The 24,179-nt window shown below is 39.4% G+C and overlaps 1 protein-coding gene across 3 annotated transcripts in view; it reads left to right on the top strand.

The window, feature by feature from the left end:
• Nucleotides 1–24,179, top strand: part of LOC126334148 (cleavage and polyadenylation specificity factor subunit 1) — a 382,681-nt gene that overhangs the window by 236,776 nt on the left and 121,726 nt on the right. For all 3 annotated transcript variants that reach the window (XM_049996806.1, XM_049996803.1, XM_049996805.1), the window contains exon 14: nt 22,387–22,509. In XM_049996806.1, coding sequence (XP_049852763.1) covers nt 22,387–22,509 — 123 coding nt within the window. The remainder of the gene's footprint in view (nt 1–22,386; nt 22,510–24,179) is intronic.

The following is a 24,179-nucleotide window of genomic DNA, read 5'->3' as shown; positions in this document are numbered from 1 at the left end:
GATTAAGCCTCAGCACTTCCCATTTCAGATTTTCTGGCCTTCGTACCATGTTCAGACTTTTGGCATTCCACACCCAGTCTCATAGAATGTTATCCTTTCATTGGTTATTCTATCTTTTTATCATGGTCACCTCCCCCTTTGCAGTCCCTCCTGGAGATCTCTAATTTGGAATTTCTTACCAATGGAGAGATCACCACGACACTTTTTCAGTGGATATGCGTTGTGTGTCTTTAATGCAATGGTTTCCGTCACCTTGTGCATCCTCGTGCAGTTGATCATCACTGATTCTTGTGCCGTTGGGGCAGTTTACTACCCCAAGGGGAAGAGAATGCCCTTAACCTCTTGCCAGCTCCTCTTCCCTCTTGGACAAGACCATTGGCTAAATGAGAGTGACTTCTTATGTCAGAAGTCTTCGGCTGCCATTGCTGATCATTTTTATTCAAAATTTAAGTGGTGGCTGGGTTCTAACCCGGGATCGAGGACATTTTGATTAATAATCAAAGACTCTACCCTTAGACCATAGGTCTACTTTTACGCTTCATATAATTGCTAAACCTGGAAATGAAATGAATCAATCTCCTGGCATATTTTGGTACTTGCACACAGCAATTTCTTGTGAAATAATTTTCTGAGGTAATACATCAAATAGATAGAAAGCATTGATTGCACAAAAGCAAGCAGTTAGAAAGTCACTTGGGGACCTCATCAAGCAATTAGGCATCTTAACAGCACCATCACAATAGATATGGTACATTATCCAATGAAATTCATCATAAATAATCCAGTGCAGTTTGAGAAGAACAGTGATATCTATACCTACAACACTAGAGGCCAAATTGAGTTTTTTTTTACCCATTATTAAAGCTGTCAGGGAGTGGCACAGAAAGGAATTCAGTATGCAGCAACAAAAATTTTTGATCATTTGCCCAATACTATAAACATCTGAGGTAGCAAAGCGAGTTTTAAATCTAATTAAAAACCATTTCTTATGGACAGCTCCTTCTATTCCATAGAAGAAGTTTTATTTTAAAACTGGTATTTTGTACGTTCAATAAAATAATGTTCAAATGATATGTGGAACATGTAATTAACTAATTTCATAAATTACAAATTGAAGAGTAGGTTACTATTATTAAATGACAGACAGTACCTAAACAGTCACGTGTCTTTTAAAATTGCCCATGGGTGGAGCAGACTGTTGCGTTCTTTCCACAAATGAAGCCGTGTAAACTGAACTTCGGCTGCTTCACTTCTCAGACATGGAATTAATGAGAAGCCCGCTTGACAGGTTACAGGAGGAGGAGGGGGGGGGGGTGAGGATGGGGTGGGGGGGGGGGGGAAGAACACTGTAAAGAAATGACGAGATATTGTGAAGAAAAGAAGTGCTACACAAGTTCACACGCATTTCTAAGCTGGACATAATGAATTAAAAAGAAAACTTACATGTGAGAATATTCTCCATTTACAAATTTTTAACTTAATGAGGTGGTGCAGTGCTTAATGCACTGGACTCTTATGTAGGAGGATTGGGACATCCAGATTTATGTTTTTTGTTCCCTTAACCATGTAAGGAGAATTCCAGAGTGGTTTCTTTGGACTGGATGTCACTGGTTTTCTTCCATATCCTTGCTCAATCTAGTCAGTGTCCCACCTCTGATGACCGTATCATCAATGGACACTAAACTGTGCTCTTCATCTCCTTGTTCTTTACAAAGCTTAATCATTAGTATGGCAAACAACATCCCAGTACTTACCTAGAATGGTTTAGGACAAACTGGGAGACTAAAATCGGAATGATTGAGTCTTTGCATTAACATTAATTTTTCGGTTCATTTCAGTTAGTTTCAGTTACTGTATGACAATCAAGCAAACCTAAAGTATTCATGTACAAACAATATTTTCCTATGTATTTCGTGAAGTTTCCCAGTGGGTCGAGTATTCCATCACCCTTCAGTCATGCATCCAGTATATTGTTAATTCTTATTCCAGTATTTTGACTGCCAGTCTTCTAGCCATTCTCAAGGTGAGTCACTTGCAAGAATTTTAAATAGAGTAATCATGCATGTGTCACAGATAACTGTTGCTAATAAGAGCACCAGTTGTAAACAAAACTTGATGTGTCTAAAGTGTAAACCAAAGCAAGTGTAGAGTTAGCAAATACACGGTACTTATGGGGTATTTGGTTGATTAGTATGGATGGCATATGTTTGAATGCCAGGCAGTGAAGACTTAGAACAATCTTTTCTTTGAGAGCGTAAATGTGAAAAAAGGCGGTTTCCATGATTTGTTGAGCTGGAAACCCTTGTCTTGGTTGAGCAGTTTGTCTGCTGATAGTATTTCCATAGATTCCTTGACCACTGAGTCCTAGTAGGATGAGGCTTTTCCATAACCCATGGAATGGACAGCAGAAATACAATGTTCAGCAGCTGCGGTTTTTATTGGGTGTGGAAGGGGGTGTATGACTGATATTTAAGGCAATGTTCTTTTACAGTTCATATTGTTTGTCCTGTGTATCTGTTACCACACTCACAAGGAATTTCGTATATACGTACTTTTCTCAGTGACTGAACATTCTATTTCCACTGATCAATCTGTGGAATATGGCGAAGTTAAGATACTTTCCACAGGCTCATCCTACTGAGATACAGTGGTCAGGGAAGCTGTGGAGATAAAATTGGTAGACAACCTGCTCAACCAAGACAAGGGTTTCCAGCTTGACAAACCATGAAAACCTCTCATTTAATGTGTGTGCTCTCAAAGGAAATATTGTTATAAGTTTTCACTGCCTGGCATTCCATCACACACCATCCATAGTAATCAATCCCTGACTCTGCACTTGCTTTGTTTTACTCATAAGCACGTAAAATTTTATCAATGGCTAACACTCTTGCTACCATCAGTATTATCTTTGACACATATTCACTTACTCCACAGTATTGTGTAAGTGATGTAAAAATCTTGCAAGCAGGCCACCTTGAGAATTGCTGAAAGGTTGTCACCTGAGATATTGGAACAAGAATTAATAATTTTGTGGAGGCATGCTCAAAGGACAATGGAATATTTTCCTACTTGCCATTCATTTTTTACTCCTAAATTGTGAGCACTTGGCACTGATATGATTTTTTTTTCTTCCAGGCATTAGTTAAAAAGTGCAGGATATTAGATATCCCCTGGAAAGGCAATGAGTGCTGCTATAAAATAAGAGAGATGAATCTTCAGCTGCCATAACATGATACATTTGTGTAAAAAATACTTCATTATTCACTGCAGTGCACATGAACCCAAATCTAAATAAACTATCATCACATTTTCTATACTTGCATTTCCTGTCTTCACCACCACATTCCTTGCTATCATTGGGAAATTCTCACTTTTTGTTTCCACTTGCAAATTTAGAAACTTGTCCATAGCTTATCACCTTTATGAACTTAATAACAAAGTCATAGTGTAATGATAACTGGTTGAAAGCACAATAATCGCTACAGGTGCTAAGTGTCATGCACGATAGTTTGCTTAGGTGTTATGACTACTTACACAAGTGGGCAACATGTAAAGTGGAATTCCTCTGAATTACACTGGTTGACAGCAGAAATGAAATTTCTGACAACTGCCTTCTTTGCCACTAATTACAAAACAAATACACTGTGTCCCAGGCAGTCATTCATGATGCACTGGTTGAATACCACTGGCATGAACACTAGCAAAATCTTTTGTGATAACTTAGCCCACATATGATTCAGGTTAGTCTCGTTTACTCCTCAACAATGAGTAACATATCTGGATCTCTCCATCCATTTCCAAGATACAGATGTTCAAAGTTACCTTGCATGTACAATATGCATGTGAAGTCAGGTGTGAGGCAAAATATAAACATTAAATAACCACGGAAAATTGCTCAAATTCTCTAGGCATTTACTAGAAGTGCCATTTTCCGTGTTCTCAAATATATCTATCTGTTATTGAGAAACATCAAAAGAAACTTTTATGTACCAAAACAGAGCCACAGATTCCACAATGGCTATGTGTAGTAAATGGGTGTAATTTTCTAAGATCCCAGTCTCAAACATACTTGAATATTTTCTTGATATCTTTATGTGTTTCCGAGATACAGAGGTTCAAAGTTACCCAATTTGTACATGTAAAAAAGCTTGTAAAATTGGTGTGAGATGAAAACATTATTTATGAAGTGACTTACCACAGAGAAATATACCTTAAAGTGTCTCCATATCATCAGGAGGGTTCTTGGAACCCCATGTTTGTAGTACTGAAGCACATGCAAAATTTTTGTGTACGTAAAATTAATTTTGCGTTATTTCAGTTTCACATAAGGGTCCCCCCCCCCCTCCCCCCCAATATGAGAGACGTGATCTGCTGGGGAAAGAAGAGAATCTGTGGAAAAATACACGTATTGGAGCCCAAAAATGTCAATACGTTCCTGGTTAAAAGACTTTGACTGTAAAACGGGATATCAGCTGCCTCATTCTAGCTTCCTCAGCATCTTTAAAAAAAATTTCATATGAACATATGTGTGTGGATTTTTATGCTGAGAGAGGAGGAGACAGCAGTAAATACTGGAAAATAGTAGACAGTGGTTGTATACAAAGGCCAAAGAAGTCAGTGGCAATGTCAGAAAAAGCTAGGGGCACAGTGGCGGTGGAACATAGTTGACAGTGACAGAATAGCTGCGTTCTGTTATCTAGGAACTCCTCAATCCAATCACACAATTGATCTGATAGTCCGTATGCTCTTACTTTGTTCATTAAACGACTGTGGGGAACTGTGTCAAATGCCTTGCGGAAGTCAAGAAACATGGCATCTACCTGTGAACCCGTGTCTAAGGCCCTCTGAGTCTCGTGAACGAATAGCGCGAGCTGGGTTTCACATGACCGTCTTTTTCGAAACCCATGCTGATTCCTACAGAGTAGATTTCTAGTCTCCAGAAAAGACATTATACTCGAACATAATACGTCCAAAATTCTACAACTGATCGACATTAGAGATATAGGTCTATAGTTCTGCACATCTGTTCAACGTCCCTTCTTGAAAACGGGGATGACCTGTGCCCTTTTCCAATCCTTTGGAACGCTTCGCTCTTCTAGAGACCTACGGTACACCGCCCAGTCCCTCTTTAGAATAGCTTGTGAACATGATGTGTCATATACAGAAGAAACTAACAGGATCACCCATTCACAGTCCATAACAATACAAAAAAGAAATCCCCAAAATACACAGTTCATAATAAGAGAAAAACAAAAATCAAACCCCAATAAGGCTAACATGCTGTTCATTCCTGTGGTCTAAGTGTATATGATAGCCTTTGTGTTCCCTGTTGACTTACCCTCTTTTTCTTCTTCTGTTTTTCCAATTCATTACGCCTGACTGACAATGACACAGGTGGTTGCGGTAAAACATCTGCATCTCCTTTAAATAGCTTCATTCATACCATGTGAACAATAGATGTTTTTGTTGGTAATCACAGATAAATGTTGACAGGTGACATACTAATTATGGTCTGATACAGTCCCTGGTATCAGGTCAAGAATTTGTATTTTATTTGTCCTTTCAAACATCACATAATATTTGAAAGGGAAAGGCATTTTCTTGCCGTACACCAGCTCATAAGGAAAACAGATGTCAGGTGTCATGATAGATATTCACATGACGACTTGGCTTTCTTGAAATCGTGTTGCACTCACTCCCTTCTGCCATTAGATGGAGGGTGGAAAGGACTAGTTCAAAGCTTGTGTGTGGGCAACAATTTATAAAGCTGGTTTATTAAATCAGACATAAAATTAGTGCTCTGATTCATGATCATGGTATCAGGAATGCCATGTTCACCATATCTTATGCTAATGTACTTGCTTACTGGTTTGCAATGACAACCATTGTTAGAAGATGCAAAAAATGATCTACTATAGTCAGTATGTAACAATTACATGTACATGTACATCTACACTCCTCAAGCCACTGTGAACATCATGGCAAAGATTATGTTGCATTGTACCAATTATTATGGTTTCTTCCCATTCAATTAATGTATGGAGTGTGGGAATAGTGATTGTTTGAATGCCTGTATGTGAGCTGCAATTAATTTTATCATCGTGATCCCTGTGTGCGTGATAAGTAAGGGGTTATAGTATATTCCTAGTGTCATCATTTAAAGCCAATTCTTGAAACTTTGTTAGTAGGTTTTCTCAGTATAGTTTTCATATTTCTCGTTGTGTGTCTGCCAGTTCAGTTTCTTCAGCATCTCTGTGACACTCTCCCACAGGTCAAACAAACCTGTGACCATTTGTACTACCCTTCTCCGTTTACATGCAATAACCTGTTTTAGTCCAGTTTGATGCAATTCCCACACACTTGGACAATATTCTAGAATGGGTCACACAATTTATTTGTAAGCAGCCTCCTTTGTAGACTGATGATCAGTTCCACAGTATTCTACAAATAAACTGAAATCTATCACCTGCTTTACACACAACTGAGCCTATGTGATCATTCCATTTCACATCCTTACAACGTGTTACACCCAAGTATTTGTATGACGTGGCAAATTCCAACTTGGACTCATTGATATTATACTTACAGGATACTATGTTTTTTCGTTGGGTGAAGTGCATAACTTTACATTTCTCAGTATTTAAAACAAGTTGACAATCTTTCCACCACTTTGAAACCTTATCAAAATCTCGCTGAATATTTATGCAGCTTCTTTTGGACAGTACTTCATTATAGGTAACTGCATCATCTGCAAAAAGTCTAAGGTTACTATTAATATTGTCCACAAGATCATTAGTGTACAGCATGAACAACAAGTGTCCCAACACACTTCCCTGGGTCACACCCGAAGCTACTTCTACATTTGATAATGACTTTCCATCCCAGTTAACATGCTGCATCCTCCATAGCGAAGAATCCTTAGTCGGTCAAGCTTTTGACAATAAGCATAGTTGTGGTAAGGAGACAAATGCTTTTTGGAAATAAGAAATACTGCATCTACCTGATTGCCTTGATTGAAAGCTTTCAGTATGTCCTGTGAGAAAAATGAGAGTTGCATTTCAAACAATTAATGTTTTTGGAATGCATGCTGTTTGGCATAGAGAGGGTCATTGTGTTCGAGATACCTTATTATGTTTGAACTCAGAATAGGTTGTAAAATTCTACAAAAAATAAGTGTCAAGGATATTGGACGGCAATTTTGTGGATCACTTCTGCTACCATCTTGTTGATGGGTGTGATCTGTGCTTTCTTCCAACTACTGGGCATGCTTTTTTGTTCAATGGATCTGTGATATATTGTAGTCAGAAGAGGGACTAACTCGGCCACAAAGGCAGTATAGAATCTGGTAGGAATTCCAATGGGTCCTGGAGCTTTCTTTAATTTTAATGATTTCAGTTGTTTCTCAGTGCCTTTGACACTAATACTTATTTCATTCACCTTTTCAGTGGTATGAGGATGAAATTGGAGCAATTCTCATGGGAGTTCAGTGTTTCAGCTTTTGCTTTGCTTCTCTCAATTTCAGTACCTGTCTCATTCATTAGGGACAGGACATTGACATTGGTGCCATTAAAAGCCTTTACATATGACCCAAAGAAGGTTTATGAAAGATCATTTGACAATATTCTGCTGTGGTAGTCATTGGAGGCATCACGCATTGCTCTCCTGACAACTAAACATGTTTCATTCAACATCTCTCCATCTATAGTCCTATGCTTTGTTTTACACTTATTATGCAGTAATCTCTGTTTCATTAGAATTTCTTTGCAGTGACTGTATACAATGGAGGATATCTTCCATTATGAACTGTTCTACTGAGTGCATATCTATCTAACTATAATTTTCTGAATTGATTTTTGGATGATTAAATTTTCACCACCAATTACAGTATGAGTGGGGAACTTGTGTACAAGTGAACTCAGTTTTTCATTAAAGTTTTCATTACATCAGGAAATAAGTGTAGTGGCCGATAGAAGGAGCCAGTACAATTTTATGTCCACTCCTGATACTGAGCCTGGTCGACTCCTGCAATATGCTGAATGTTTGAAGTTTCTCATTGAGATGTGACACTACCTTTTTTATCTAGTTAACTGAACATATATGCCTTTATTTTTAAGTTGCCCTTCATACGTTGGTAATGATTGTTGTGACAACCGTGTCATGGGTACTGATACCAGATTTGATGCACACATCATCGAAGAGTTCAGGTCTGTTTGTTACCATTAGATCCAATATATTTCCATTGTGAGTGGGGTTTCAAACTATCTGTTGTAGGTAGTCCTCAGAGAACGCATTTATTACTGTTACACAAGATGGCTTATCATGCCAACAACTACCAAACTTTAATTTTCTGAATTGATTTTTGGATGATTGAATTTCAACCAGCGATTACAGTATGAGTGGGAAGCTTGTGTACAGGTGAACTCGGTTTTTCTCTAAAGTTCTCATTACATCAGGAAATAAGTCTGGTGAGCGATAGAAGGAGCCATGCACAATGTCCACTCCTGATACTGAGTCTTGCCCAAACGATCTCACATGCAGCTTCAATTTCTACTTCAGTGGATTTGAGTTTCTTGTCAACTGTGACAAATATGTCACTTCCTTTTCCAGTAGCCTTTCCTTTTGATATAAACTTAAATTTTCTCCAAAAATTACACTGATACCAGTTTCACTCAGCTTTCTATACCTAGTATAATGAGAGCTTCACTGCTTTTCAGGAACACGTTGAACTGTGACAGTGTGTTGTGAATGCTTTGGCTGTTAACCACTATGATTTTAATACTTTCACCTGTGGCAAGCATTTCTTTCAATCTTAAAATGATACTTCCAGGTTTCCTAGAGCTATTTTTATCTGGATTGGATGGAGAGTAGACTAAAAAAAGTTGTGTTCACCCCACACATAACAGCTACCTGGATAGCAGCCTCTTATGTGTAGTGCACTTGTGACCCATTTAGAAAGATCCTACAGTTCTCAAAACTATGGTGTCACTCCAGGAAGTTGCAGCCCAGCTTGTGACAGAACCTCCGAAGTGTCTGATTCAGTCCTTCCACTCAACTCAGAATCAAGGGGCCACAATCAGTTATGAGGATAATGCTGCAAATCGTAAGCTTCACTGAAATTCAGTGCGTAAGGCTGATCTTCCCAACCTTCTCTGCCAGTCACTGCAATGGTCCAAGTACGACCTCAGAGCCAAGACCACAGGCTTCATACAAGCCATCATATGGTGCATAACAGGGGTATCCTGTACCACTACTATTCATTTCCTTTCCTGTTCCACTTGCAGATAGAGTGAGGGAAAAATGGTTGTCTACATGCCTCCATAAGAACCCTAATTTCTTTTATCTTACCTTTGTGGTCCTTAAGCCAAATATTTGTTGGTGGCAGTAGAGTAGTTATGTGATCATCTTCAAATGCTGGTTCTCTAAACTTTCTCAGTGGTGTTCCTTGGAAAAAACATCACCTTCCCTCCAGGAATTCCCATTTGAGTTCTTGAAGCATCTGTGTAATACTTGCGTGTTGTCAAACTAACCGGTGATAAATGTATCAGCCTGCTTCTAAATTGCGTTCTTGTCTTTCTTTAATCCGATCTGGTGTGGATCCCAACACTCAAGCAGTGATAAAGTACAGGTCATGCAAGTGTCCTCTACGTGGTCTCCTTTGCAGATGAACCACACTACCTAAAATTCATCCAATAAACCCTACTATAATCCTTACACGTTCGTTCCATTTCATATCGCCATACAATGTTACACTCACATATTTAAACACTGTGACTGTGTTAAGCAGGACACTGCACCTGAAACATTATGGGTTTGTTTTTGCTGCTCATCTTCATTAACTTAATTTTCTTGTTTGGAGCCAACAGTGCCATTCATCACACCAATTAGCAATTTTGTCAAAGTCATCTTGTTTCACCCTACAGCCACCCATCTTCGACACCTTCCCATACACCATAGCGTGACAAGCAAACACCAGCATATTGTTGCCCACCCTGTTCACCAGATCACCCATGTATACAAAAAATAACAATGATACTATCACACTTCCTTATGATACCCTTCTCTCTTATGAACATTCACCATTAAGGACAACTCAGTGGGTTCTTGCTTTTCAGAAATCCAGGAATGTGGAATCTGCCTGTTGCCCTCCATCCAAAGTCCACCATATATCATGTGAGAAAAGGGCAAACTAAGTTTCACATGAGTGATGCTTTCCAAAACCATACTGATTTGTGGACATAAGCTTTTTGATCTCTAGGAAGTTAGTTGTATTCTGTATCAGATGTTCTACAATTCTTAACCAGACTGATGTTAAGGATATTGATCTGTAATTTTGTGGTCCATTCTTTTACACTTCTACATAAGAAGAGTCACCAGCACTTTCTTTCCAGTCACTTGGGACTTTGCACTGCGCGAGAGATTCGCATTTGGGATTCTATCCAGACCTGCCAATTTACTTGTTTCCAGATCTTTCATTTGTTTCTTTATGCTAGGGATGCTTATTACTATCATCCATATGGGACTTGTACGGTGGTATAATGACTGTATGTTTTGTGGTTCTCCTGCATGAACAATTTTTTAAGTGTGAAATTTAAAACTTCAGCTTTTGTTTTTCTATCTTCAACTGCCAAATCAAATTGGTCAGTGAGTGACTGGATGGAAGTCCTAGACCTGGTTAGTGATTTTGCTTAGTTCCAGAATTTTCTTGTGTTCTTGGCCTTACTCTTTGCTAAGGTATGGCAGTGGTGTTGTATGCTTTGTGCATAGATTTTTTTCACAAATACACCGAATATCTGTCATCATTTGTCTGTTCTCTTTTGAACTGAATATGCAACAGCCTTTGCTTCGTTAGCATTTTCATATTTTTGTTGTTAAACTAAGATGGGTCTTTTTTGTCCTTAATCTACTTACTACGCACATACTTGTTCAGAGCACGATTTACAATCTCTTTAAACTTTCCCCATAATACCTCTATGTCCATCATACTGGGAGGAAGTGATTGCAATTCATTCTCCAAATGAGATACTAACAATTGCTTATCTGATCTTTCTAGCAGAAACTTTCCTAGCCTTTTTGATTGATTGATTAACTTTCCTAAACATAGTTGTTATAATGACATCATGATCACTAATCCTCATCTCTGTACTAAAGCCTGTTTTTAGCTATAAGCTCTTAAGACATTTCCATTGTATGTGAGCTCCTGAACTAACTGTTCAAAACAGTTTGCTGTGTGCAGTTGGTTGTAACCTGTTCCCTCAGTGGCTGCCGGATTAGCCTCCTCCACATATTGAATGAGCTGGCCAGGCATACACACTGAGTGCACCTGGTGCCCTTTCCAGACCCTTGCCACCATTTCCCTGTAGCATCATTCACCATATGTTTTACCTGTGATGGTTAATAGAACTGTACCCTTTTCATTTTCCTCCTCTTGACACCCAACAAAACAGGTTTCTCAAAACAAATGAAGTGAGTCCCACAGGCTCAGTTTAAGTTTAAGTGGAAGACAGCACCTGTGACTTGTTTGTTACGGGGATTGATATAACACCCTGAGTCCTCCCTGGTGCCCATCCACCCTGTACACGGCACCTAGATCTGCCATTGAAATGCCACTTGCAGTCATTTGGACAATTAATTACAGCTCCGTACCTTTTGCAGAGGAGACTAGGTCCACAGGAGAGGATACTATGTGAGGTACTTTTGTGCCAGTACTACAGGACCATTACTCCCAGGATCTCTTCCAACACATCAATTTGCAGCAGGTGCCAATCATTTGACAGTAGTCAGGGAGTTTTCCAGTTGCTTACAAATGTCAACCAACTGATACTTTATTCAAGAACAGCATTCACAGTGGGGCTGCATTTTGCCTGGTGCAGTTATTACATGACAGTGAACAAATAACTTTAAGAACTAAGCCTGCTGATGTCATTTAATCTGTTTAGTTAAAAAAATACTAATACCCTGTAAAAATTGAAGTAAATACACAAAACAAGATTTGCATTAAAGCAACAGAAAAACCTGTGGTAAAAATTACTTGTACATAAAACTTTTTGAGGTTGCTCAAACAGTCCACAGGTGTACTGCCAGTCCATAGTGTCCTACGGGCAAAATATTTCGGCGATCGGACATGTCGCCAACGTCAGGTGTGCTGACGAACTGAGCTCCTGAGGGCGGGCGGCCGTCCTAAATCCCCTTCCCCCACAAGGCGTTCTCTCTGCGGTTCGTGCTTGCGGCCATGCGTTGGCGGTCACGGGAGAAGGGGATTTAGGATGGCCGCTCGCCCTCAGGAGCTCAGTTCGTCAGCATACCTGATGATGGCGACATGTCTGATTGCCGAAATATTGTGCCTGTTGGACACCATGGACCGGCAGTACACCTGTGGACTGTTCGAGCGAGAAATATGCCAGGAGAAGTTGAAGAATCACTTTTTGAGGTTAATTATAGTTGTTAGTAAACATGAAAAATAGAGTTAATTTATGATAAATGTAGGTAATGAATACTCCTCTTTATGGGAAAACTAGATGTAAGAAAATATCGTAGTTACAATATCTCCTACAGGAACTAAATCACTTATGTCAGTTTACTACAAAATTAGATTATGTACAGTACAGGGTAACTGTGGTGCCACTGCCAGACACCACACTTGCTAGGTGGTAGCCTTTAAATCGGCCGCGGTCCGGTAGTATACGTTGGACCCATGTGTCGCCACTATCAGTGATTGCAGACCGAGCGCCGCCACACGGCAGGTCTAGAGATACGTCCTAGCACTCGCCCCAGTTGTACAGCCGACTTTGCTAGCGATGGTTCACTGCCTACTTACGTTCTCATTTGCCGAGACGATAGTTTAGCATAGCCTTCAGCTACGTCATTTGCTACGACCTAGCAAGGCGCCATTATCAGTTACTATTGATATTGTGAATCAAGTATCGTCAAGACCGACGTTCATCATTAATGGATTAAAGTTAAGTATTCCACCAGCTACCTCCATTTTTCTAAATTCTAATTTCCTTGTCCTGTTCCAGACCTCACGCCAGCCTGCGTGAGCTAAAACGCGTGCCTTTCGGCCTCCTCTAGTAACACGGTGTTGGCTCTCCTGCCAACCACAAAAGTAACTTCGATTTACACATTTATTTTGATTTATATATAGTGAAATTTGGAGTGTTCTAATCTTTCCAATAACTGTGAATCACAAATGATGAGTTGCTACAAAATAAGTTATTCAAACCCTGCTGGTATACGATTAAATGGGCCCTGAAAGTCCATCCCCAGGATTTAGAACTGTTTGGCACTTCTGGTAACCTCTGTAAAGGAGTGCATGAGGAATTCAATTCCTGACATATTGTTCCATGTTTTCCTCATTGTCCTCGACCAAAACTTCTCAGCTGCATGTTGGTCAGTTGTTCTTGTTGTGTCATGACCTGTTAAATCATGGTCATGCACTTGCTTTGGTGCTGAGCATCAACTGCCTGAGCCGTTTACCTCTCAGCCATGCTCCTACCCAGCACTTGAAACATTCTTATGCTTTTACTTAAAATATCGAGATTACCATGTTTTCTCTTGGGTTTACGCTTCAGAGCATACCACTTTAGCTAAATCTATGCATCTTTTAGCCCCAGTCATCATTTTAATGCAGTGTGAGCTGTTGCAACTTTAGACTTTCTGCCACACAAGTAACAATGGAAATATGTCACTCGGTAAATAATAGCGAAATTCTTTTTATGTGTGGTAGAATAGTTCTGTTGTGATTTATTCAGCTGCCTTGATGTGAATGCCACCATGTGATCATTACCATCCACATCTTAATTAATAATACATGCAGATGCTAGATAATTTATGTCACACAATAAATTAAATACCTTACTAAAATCTGGAAATACAAATACTGGACTTGGTGTTAATTCCTGTTTTAAATTTTGAAACTATTTCACAGTCAGTTGGCAACTGAAATGTCACTCCTTTCAACAACAAACTATTCAGCAGTTCAGCAATTTCAGCAGATCTCGTAAAGGATTCCCAATAATAATTACAGAGCCCGAGAAACAATTGAAGGTATTTTGTTGTCTGTGTTGTCACAAAATCGTGGATTTCAGAAATCAAATGCGGATCAGTCCTGACATACACATGACGTAAGTAATTCACATGAGTTACTGCGAATTCATGTTTACTGCTACTGAGCGGAATAGTGCTGTGTGTAACCTCTTGAAAACTTCCTCCAGCCACTGCACTTGCTCTTCTACATCCTTCAAAAATAAGATGATATTGTCAAGATAACCCATAAACTGTTTTGGCTTTAATGCTGTGAGCACTCAGTTTCCATGGCAGACCTATCTTTTCCAACTAAATATTTCACTTTGTCACACAAAGCAGATATATCGACTGTTTGCATGTGGCCATGGTCACCTTCCAATCTGTCGAGATCATCCTTATTCAGGTCTTCCAAACAGACAATTAATATTCTCTTTTGGCGAGTCACCTTGTCCATGCCAAAATTATCTATACTCATTGGAAACACATTGTCTCCATCTGCTTCGTTCATGGGTACTGCACTTCTACTCTCAAAGCAGTGCAACACATCCCACTCATCATTGCACTCTCAACAGCTCCACAATACACATTCCCACTGGGAGACCGATACCCACACTAATCCAGAGTAACTTTCCTGTATCTCTCCAATCTTGATTATGAGAACTGATCTTTACTGCATGTTTCAGTAGTTTATTTGGTGCCCCCTTCATGACAGGTTAACCTTGCAGTGATGTAACAATAGCAGTGGTTGTTCCCAGCTGAAACAATGTTCTGCTGTGTTCGATAGTGTACTGCATAAGGTCAATTTATGCATAATGTGCATTCAGGAAGGCAAGCCCCATAATTATGCAGTGTCCCTCACCAACTTGTGGCAATACCTCCACATACCCCTTAAAGTTTCTTCTCCATTACTGAAATTAAGCGCTGTCAAACTCTCTCTCATCACAAAGCGTAAAGGTCAGAGGATCCCCCATTGCATAATCCAGGACAGGCAGTGGTCTGTGGCAGATCTGACGACAGAGTACAGTGATGGTGCAGGCCCAAGTCTTTCAGAGCACACTGTTCAAAGGCCGTTGTTGAACATGGAGCTTTCACACGACCATTATGTGTTCCTGTGTTGACCCAACAACATCATCAACAGTTATGATAATAGTGGGCACAGCATCACCGAGTTTTCACTGTGGAATGACAGAAACATGTCACCTGTTGAATGACTCTCATTTCTTTTTTACACTAGGTTGATGGTTGGTACCTTATAAGCCATCGTTCAGGTGAAGGGCTGTACAAAACATACACCATGCCATAGATGCAGGCTGGTGAGGGCAGAATTATTCCGTGGGGTACATTTGAGTTGGGCTTCCATGGGATCTTTGATGGTAATCGAAGGCATCATTACAGTAGTGAGCTACGTGAATATTTTGTGGACCAACTGCATCGCTTCATGTATGAAGTCTCCCCCTTCAGTGATGACATTTTCCAGCAGGATAAATGTCCATGTTATAAGGTGAGAATCGTACTAGGGGTGTTGTAGTACTAGGGATGTTACAGTGACCTCACGTTGATGTCTTGGCCAGCAAATGTGCCTAATCTGGAACACATATCGGGCACCAGCTGCTGCCTGTAAGGTGTAGACTGGCTACTGACACATGAGTGTCTGCTAAAAATCTATGTTCCATTCCATTAACTGTGCACACCAAGCAGCACTCCATCATTGCAAGGCTTCTTCAGTACTCTGTATTACTGAGAGTGCTATCCGACAGTTGAGGAATTTCCACTGGTGTTTAATGAAAGCTGTCCCTTCTGCTTTTTAAAGTGACACTCGTGCATGCAGTGGCCTACTACCTCACATCAATAACACTGGAGTTCCCAACACTGTTTCTTAATGTGGCCCATGTTCCTACATCCATAACATTTCGGTTTGTATGCAAAAATGTACCATGTCACAAAATCCACTTCGTCAAGTTTTGTAGGTACCATATCAGCAGAAACCAAATCTTTTGGGTTTTCCATCCCCATTCTCGTGGACATACCCACTGGAAGTCCTCTTACAAACACATCCAACACTCTGTTTTCAGCTTTGTACAAAATGACTTTTCTAACTCCACATTCTGTGTTAATTCATAGGTATTAGCATTGACTTAATGGATTCTACCTGAAATCTCTCCACTGGTTTTTGTGAGACTATGAAGTCAACCCTTCAAGGTACACGATGTATGACTTGGTTTCCCCAACCAAATGTAGCTTGGCAGTATTTAAACGTGTTTCATCTGACCATTTCCCTAGCTTCGCGGCGGTCTTTAAACCACTTACAAATACTGACAAATCATCTGTTGATTTACCAGCAAAAGCAATCACAAGGTTAGCCATAACTGAATCCATGAAAGGAGCGGGTACAAGAAATAGTGCTTTAGCAGCAAGCTTATGTCCATCCATGGTTTTCTGATTACCTACTTGCCTGCGTAACACATTGTTACTTTTCAGCAATTCAGTTATATGCTTCTGCCGGGCCTCAGTTGCTTCCTGTGTAGTCACTGTTCGTGTTTCCAGAATTTTTGTCACCTCTATTCAACAATACGATAGCAAAATCACACAATAACACATACAATGTGGATACAAAGTACACTAGGTCATGCGTTGTACAAGACACCAACAATATTTAGTACACTTTTGCACCTTGTAACTAACCACTTCTAATGGTTTCGACGACAAGAGAAGTGGTGCAAAACTGGATTGCGAACTTCACACTTCTCTTACAACAGCTGACTTACTTGAAACCTTTAGCCGATCCTCTTCTCTGGATACGCAGCTTTGTCAATCTCCACAACTTCTGCTCCGAAGAAATAATGCTGGTTAGAGGAACTAAAAAAAAGACTCTCTCCCCCCCCCCCCCCCTTGAAACTTGCTAACTTGTGTACACTGCACAGTGTTTTATATAGGAATGACCACCACCAAACTTGCCAAGTGCACAAATGGGAATACAAGAATTGTCTGCCTATGGGACACCTAGTACTCAGTTGACTGAACATCATCAGCACAGCACAAAGGACGCAAATGTCTGCTACATACCTGTGTCAATGAATCCTCCTCTATTTCTTCACTGTACTTTTCATTCTTTTTTTATTATTTCATTCAATTATTTGCTTCTTGCTTTCGCTTTTTAATTTTTATTCTCCTACCAGCCCTTTTCACTTCTTCCCTCCAACTTAATTCTGAATTGCACTGTTCATTTCTCTTCCTTTTAATCTATCTTCATTTCTCACTCTGTCCTTGAGAGATGATTAACACTGGTAAAGTTAACACCATAAAGAGAAACAGATGTTAAACAAGGAGAATAGTCTCTGACTACTGGACGGATGTGCAGCAAATAATAACTGTTAGTAAACAATGCAAGAAATGATGGTCATAAGATACACTATAAAGATAACTGAACAAGGCAAATAAGACAAGAAAATGATAGAAGAAGATCACTGAATAAAGAAAATGGCGGGCAAACAAGAAAAAGCAATCACAAAAATGAGGAAAAACCTGTATCAAACAAAGAAAAAAGATTGGCAAACAAACATGTTTGTGCCAAGCAAGGCTGTGACAGACAGGAAATAGACATATTAGTAAGTTCCCACTGACTAAAGTAATATTAAAGTCTAACATCCCATTGAAACCAAAGTCAACAGAGGTGGAACACGAGTACAGATTATAGAAGGAAGAGGAAGGAAATCACTTGTGCTTTATGCAATTTAGGCAAAACATAAAAAAATGAACCTGGCTGCCCAGATGGACATGAAGTTACTAAATAGATCAAAATCAGCTACACAGATGGTAAGAGGTCTTATTAGCACTGAAATGGAGGATGATACAAAGAAGAGTTGGGGAAGATTATAATACGTTCATCTTTTCAATCACTGTATGAACACCATAACAGCAGATATTAAAACAGTTAATACGGAATAGAAAATCAGTCACTCAACTAATGAAATGTGGCTGGGCCTAATGTGGTAATTATGCAAAAAATTTTAATATCGTTTCTTGTCTATTTGAGATCAACTGAATTAAAATTTTGCCCCAACAACAGTTTAAAAAGATTTCTTGCTGAGGGAGTTTTGAAAGGAGCAACTGGAAACAAAGGTATTAAAGACAAATAGCACAAAAATGAAAACAAATCTTCTGCCAAACTACGGCTCACACGTGCCCGTGGGGGTGGTGGTCCAGCATGATCTTGTCACCTAGTGCACTGACCAGTTGCCAGGCAATTACATCTGGTGTCAGAAGTGTTACTGTCTGGCACCATTGTGTCTGACATGAGCAGCGGTCCAACAGTACAACTTAAGCAGCAGCTGCAGGTCTGCAGTACGATGTGGGAGTGGCTCTTGTTATTTTGTTTTGGGGCTGTTTTGTTCCTTTTGCTTACGACCACAGCAACGCATCGTGACTGTGTTTGTTAACTCACATGAGCATTCCGATGCCTTAGTTTCACGGTAACTATAGAGGTATACTTGCAACCAGCGAGATGCCCATAATGTAATTTGGCTAGGCACAAGTTGCCACATTTGCAGGAAGTGTTGATTCGAGAGTTTACACGTAAATTCTGGAACCACTCGACCTTCTGCCACCTCGAACACACGATATTTTAAAGGTAAGTGTGGGAGAGAGCCCATTTACTGTGCAACACATGTCTGAGTGTGCAGGATGGACATTGGTCATGGGAGGACAGAAACTGTGTCAGACAAGCAACGTCGACAAGTGTTTGCTGCTCACTCCAGAGAACCGGTATGGAAAGTACAAGGAGTAATTACGTGTTATTCCTTGGTGTTTGAATAATTGTAATTATTACAGACAACTGAAACATATTTTGTTTAGAGACTCTTACTTAATTTTGGTGTTAGACTTGCTAGAAGCAAGACCTGTCTTTGAATTTCCGGTTGTTATTAAACCAACCACATTGCAATTATATTTAACTGTATCTAATGTTTAATGATGCAGTTGACTTGCAAGAGTTTGTATGCTTATGTGAAACTTGTGGAAATTAAAATATAACTGAACTGAACTGAAATTATGAAGGTACAGTTATTATTTGCTGTGCATCCGTCCAGTAGTCATAGACTATTCTCCGTGTTTAACACCTGTTTCTCTTTATGGTGTTAACTTTACCAGTGTTAATCATCTCTCAAGGACAGAGTGAGAAATGAAGATAGATTAAAAGGAAGAGAAATGAACAGTGCAATTCAGAATTAAGTTGGAGGGAAGAAGTGAAAAGGGCTGGTAGGAGAATAAAAATTAAAAAGCGAAAGCAAGAAGCAAATAATTGAATGAAATAATAAAAAAAAGAATGAAAAGTACAGTGAAGAAATAGAGGAGGATTCATTGACACAGGTATGTAGGAGGCATTTGGGTCCTTTGTACTGTGCTGATGATGTTCAGTCAACTGAGTACTAGGTGTCCCATAGGCAGACAATTCTTGTATTCCCATTTGTGCACTTGGCAAGTTTGGTGGTGGTCATTCCTATACACTGTGCAGTGAACACAAGTTAGCAGACATAAAAAAGGCTTGGTTGTCGCCAGTTACTCTGCATCTTATATTATTGGATTTACTACGGAGGTGATAGTGGGGCAGGTTTTACAGTGAAGATGATAACAGGAGTAGGAACCTTGGACTAAGAGTAATGATTTGGAAATGTCATATAGTTTGATGAGAATATAGTGGCTGTTCGGAGGGCAACGGGAAGAGGCAGTGGGTAGTCCGAGTAGGCTATCAGGAGGAGAGGATCGTATTTCAAGGATTATCTAGAAAACGTAGACTTGGTGGAGTAATGTTCTGAGGGATTCAAGGCTTGGATAGTACTGGTGACAATGGGACATCATCTGAGTTCTTTCTGGAAGTGGGAACTGTATTAGTCAGATGGTGAGGAGGATAATGCCCAGGAGATCTGTTTGTGGATAAGCTCTGTGGGGTAGCTATGGGAGAGGGAAGCCTGACAGACGTGGTTGGTTTAGGTGTTGAGGGATTCAGTGGTGGAGCAGATATGTTTACTGTGGCTGCCTAGGCCATAGAGAAGGAAGTTTTTGATGTGGAAGGGGCTGGTAGCTGCCAAAGAGTAGGTATTTTTGCTTATTGGTTGATTTTATGTGGACTGTGGTTTGAGTGTGGGATTCAGTGAGCTGAAGGTTAAAACCAATGGAAGTTGCTTTGGATTAAAATGAATTAACTTGTTACAGAAAGTGAAGTAGTCCATCACCACGAAGATGTCGTCAAATAAATCTGTAGCAGGCCAGGTCGTCCAGCTTGTGTGTGTGTGTGTGTGTGTGTGTGTGTGTGTGTGTGTGTGTGTGTGTGTGTGTGTGTGTGATGAGGTTGCACCTCTAGTTACAAGTAGGGTTTCATATAGAAGTTGGGTTGGAGTGGATTTGAGATGTTCCAGAAAGCAGTTGGTGTCCTTTATGGGAAGCTTTGTGTGGTGAGTTGCTTGTGCTGGTCAACCAGAGCGAATATGCATTTGGTGAGGGCATTGAAACCAGCTAATATGGGTTTGACAAGATGGCTGTTTCATGTATTTTTGGAAGTGGTTTGAAGGGAAGAGGCAAGAAACAATTGTGAGGGGCCTAGAGTTTTAAGAATTTTCTGTAGCTCAGTCTGTATCCAAGGAATATAGTCGTTAGGGATAGATTTCCATGTTGAACTGTCAGAGAGCTGACAATGTCCCTCTGTCACTTCTCACATTCAAGTAATGCAGTAGTGGAGCGTTTGTCCACATGGAGAATCTTGATAAAGCATCTTCCCTTCAGGTCACAGATAGCTCAGGATGCATCTTGAGTAAGGTTTGGACTTCTGAAGTTGTTTTTCAGGAAGGATTTGAGAGGCTGTGTTGAAAGTGAGGAATTTATAGAAAGCCTAGACAGAATGGTTTTGGGGAACATGAGGAGGATCCCTTCGTGATTTGTGTTAGAATTGTTCTAGGCAAGGTTTGATGCTAACACCTATGGTTTGTGGGTTAGTGTTTGGTAGTGAAGTGGTACTTCCAGTTGGTGTTATAGTTGAATGAGAGAAGTTCTTTGAGTAGTACTGTGTGATTGAATTTGGGTGTGGGACTGAAGATTAAGCCTTTGGAAAGAACTCGTGTTTCAGAATTGGAGAGGGATCTGGATGAGAGGTTAAGGCAGATTGGACAACAAGGTTGTGAAATGTTGTAATTTGATTAGGGTTATGTTTGGGTTTGGCTGGGAGATGTGCTGGGATTGGGAGGTTAAATAAGAAGCCAGGGCTGGGACTGTTAGCTTGGAAGGGTCGTTTTCTGTGATGGTGGTGTGGATGATAATTTCCTGAGAGTGTAACCGCTTTTAAGGTATGTGACTTACAAACTGGAGAACTTTTACAGATGGAGTGAGACTTTTGTTCAGGTTTGTGTTTAACCATCAGGTAAATCAGTTACGGCCAAAATAAAACTATAACATTAATTTGAATCAGAGAGTTCAGAGCAATTAAATTTTGTCATGTTGGCACAGTGAAGAGCTGGTCCATGCTGAAAGTCACATGGCGTTAATTTTCTTTGTCAGCGATGGGTAATATGGGTGAAATAAGTGACTGTAAATGGCAAAACAAATTACTATAAAAGAAGAATTAATGTCATTATCTGTGGCATGGTGATATTTATGAAGAAGAAATATAAATCTCTCAAGATGGAGTTTTCTGTGCGAATTTAAATAATTTGCATCATGTAATCTTACAGAGACTTCATTGCCCTATTATGATGGCAGAAAATGTACCATAGTGATTGTATTGCTGGCTGTGGCTGTGTACCTATGGACTGTTTTGGAAATAATGTGTACTGCATGAGTAAATGTGAGTTCCTGATGATGTAAGCTGACCAACCACTAATATGTATGCTATATGTCAGTAATGTTGAAAATACCTGACTGTGCGAAGTCGTTTCTTAGAATTCAGTATGTTTTGTTGTATATGGTGACAAAAGGTTTCTTTCTGCGATGTACATCACATGAATAATGTCAGTTTCTAATTGTCTACCCAGTTGATTTCGTATGGCTTACAAGATCCTACATTGTAGTTCAGTGAAAGTGTCTCATAACACCAGTTGGCAGTTTTCGTAATTTTAATTGTTAAATAGATAAAATGGGTGGAACCACTTTGGTTTCAAAATTGTTATATGGATAGTCTTTCATTTAAAAAATATTGTTGTTATAGTGAAAGGTGGTCAGTGTTCATCTACCAAACTTTAAAATTCAGAACAGTGATGAGATATTACGGTTCTCAATTTCTAGTATACTTTCTTGCTTCTTAGCACCTGTGTATTTCTTAGTGTTTCATAGTTAGCAAACCTGCAATTACACCACTTTTATATTAGTAAACACTTGTTTCAGGGAAGTGGATGATGAAGATGAAATGCTGTATGGTGAGAGTGATACACCATTATTTGACAAAAGTACTACTCAAGAAAAACAAAATCACATGGGAGGTACAGCTGGTGAGAAGGATACACCGTGGTAAGAAAAGATTTATGTAGAACTATATGCAACAAATTTCTGTCATATGCTACTTTCTATTATAACTTGCTTTCTACTGTTTGAGATTGTGATGGCAGTACGTGAGTTTGAGGATTTTCCTCAACACAGAATTTTAAAATGTAAAATAATTAAGTCCATGGCCTGTCAGTGTAGTATCTAATGCACAAAAACTGGATAAAGAGAACACTACTACTATTGGGTTAAAAATATATAGCAATTAAATGACAAGAACAGAGGAAAAAATAGATTGCTGCTTACCTTAAATGTGACACGTTAAGTTGCAGACAGGCACAATTAAAAGACACACATCAACTGTCGATCACACCCTTTGTCAGAAAGAGAGAAGTACACACCATTGATTCATATAAGCAAGCACAGCTCATGCACACATGACCACCATCTCAGGTAGGTTGGGCATCAAACTTGTGCATGAGAAAGGTCATTATGCAGTTAAGTGAACTGATGAGGAATTAAAACAAGATTATTATACACCAAATTTGACTAAGAAGGTGAAAAGAGTGACCTCAAATTATATAAGAAGGTGAATTGTGAGTAAGAAATTAGGAAAGACGTAAGATTTCCTTCATCGCTTATGCAAAGAAAATGTGCCATCATATACTCATCACATGTATCATATTGGACCACTTAAAAGGTACAGCTACATTGTAAGTATTATTGAAGCATTTACAGAGTTTACCTGGCTGTATCATGTAAAGGCTGCAAAATCAACAGATGGAATTAATTACAGAAAACTAGTTTTGGAAATCCAGTCCAAATAGTTACTGATAGAGGAACGTACTTTACTTCTCAAGATTTTAAGGAGTACTGCATTACAGAAGAAACTGAACACATTTTATTAATGTCAGGACTCCCAAGAGCAAATGGACAGGTTGGGAGGATCAATTCTGCTTTGGCTGTAATCATTGCTAAGCTTAGTATTGATAGTCCTAATGAGTGGTAAAAGGTGCTCCCATCAGTTCATCATGCCATGAATTCAACATACAACAGAAGTATAGGGAAAATACCATTTGAATTTTTGATATGAGCTAAGATGCACACAGACTGATCTTCACATCATAAAATTGTAAGAAGAAAAAATTATTAATTCATGTGAAGAAAGACACAGTAAACAGAAGGAAGCTGCTGAGCTACAGATGAGCAAGGTACAAGAAGAAGATCATGCAAGTTTCAACAGACATCAGAAGAAAGCCTTGATATACAAAGTTGGTGAACTGGTGGCAGTACAATGAACACAAGCTGGACCAGCACTAAAGCTGAAGGTCAAGGACATAAGTCCCTATTGAGTTACAAAAGCTAAAACTAATTATACCTATGATGTTTATTGAAAAGGTGATAACCAAAAGGGTCCAGGGCGACCACAACATGTGCTGAATTTATGTAGCCCTGGCCAAGTGACTGCTCATCATCTGAGTTGGATGATTGTCATGATAACCAAATGTGGGATTCAGGGGGGGAGTTTGAGGGAAGGTTAGTGACGTGCCAGAGAAGCAGAAAAATTGGATAGTAGTTTTATGTGTTTATGGAAAAATGGTATTCATTGAGTTCTTTTGTTTCTTTTGGCAGTAGATTACTAAGTTTGTAACTAGGAGATTAATACATTATTCTTCATGAACATCGAAAATTTCATT

Source organism: Schistocerca gregaria, chromosome 2 (assembly GCF_023897955.1).
Source record: "Schistocerca gregaria isolate iqSchGreg1 chromosome 2, iqSchGreg1.2, whole genome shotgun sequence".
Lineage (NCBI taxonomy): Eukaryota > Metazoa > Arthropoda > Insecta > Orthoptera > Acrididae > Schistocerca > Schistocerca gregaria.
The sequence above is the reverse complement of the archived record's forward strand: the minus strand, read 5'-3'. Positions and strand labels throughout refer to the sequence as shown.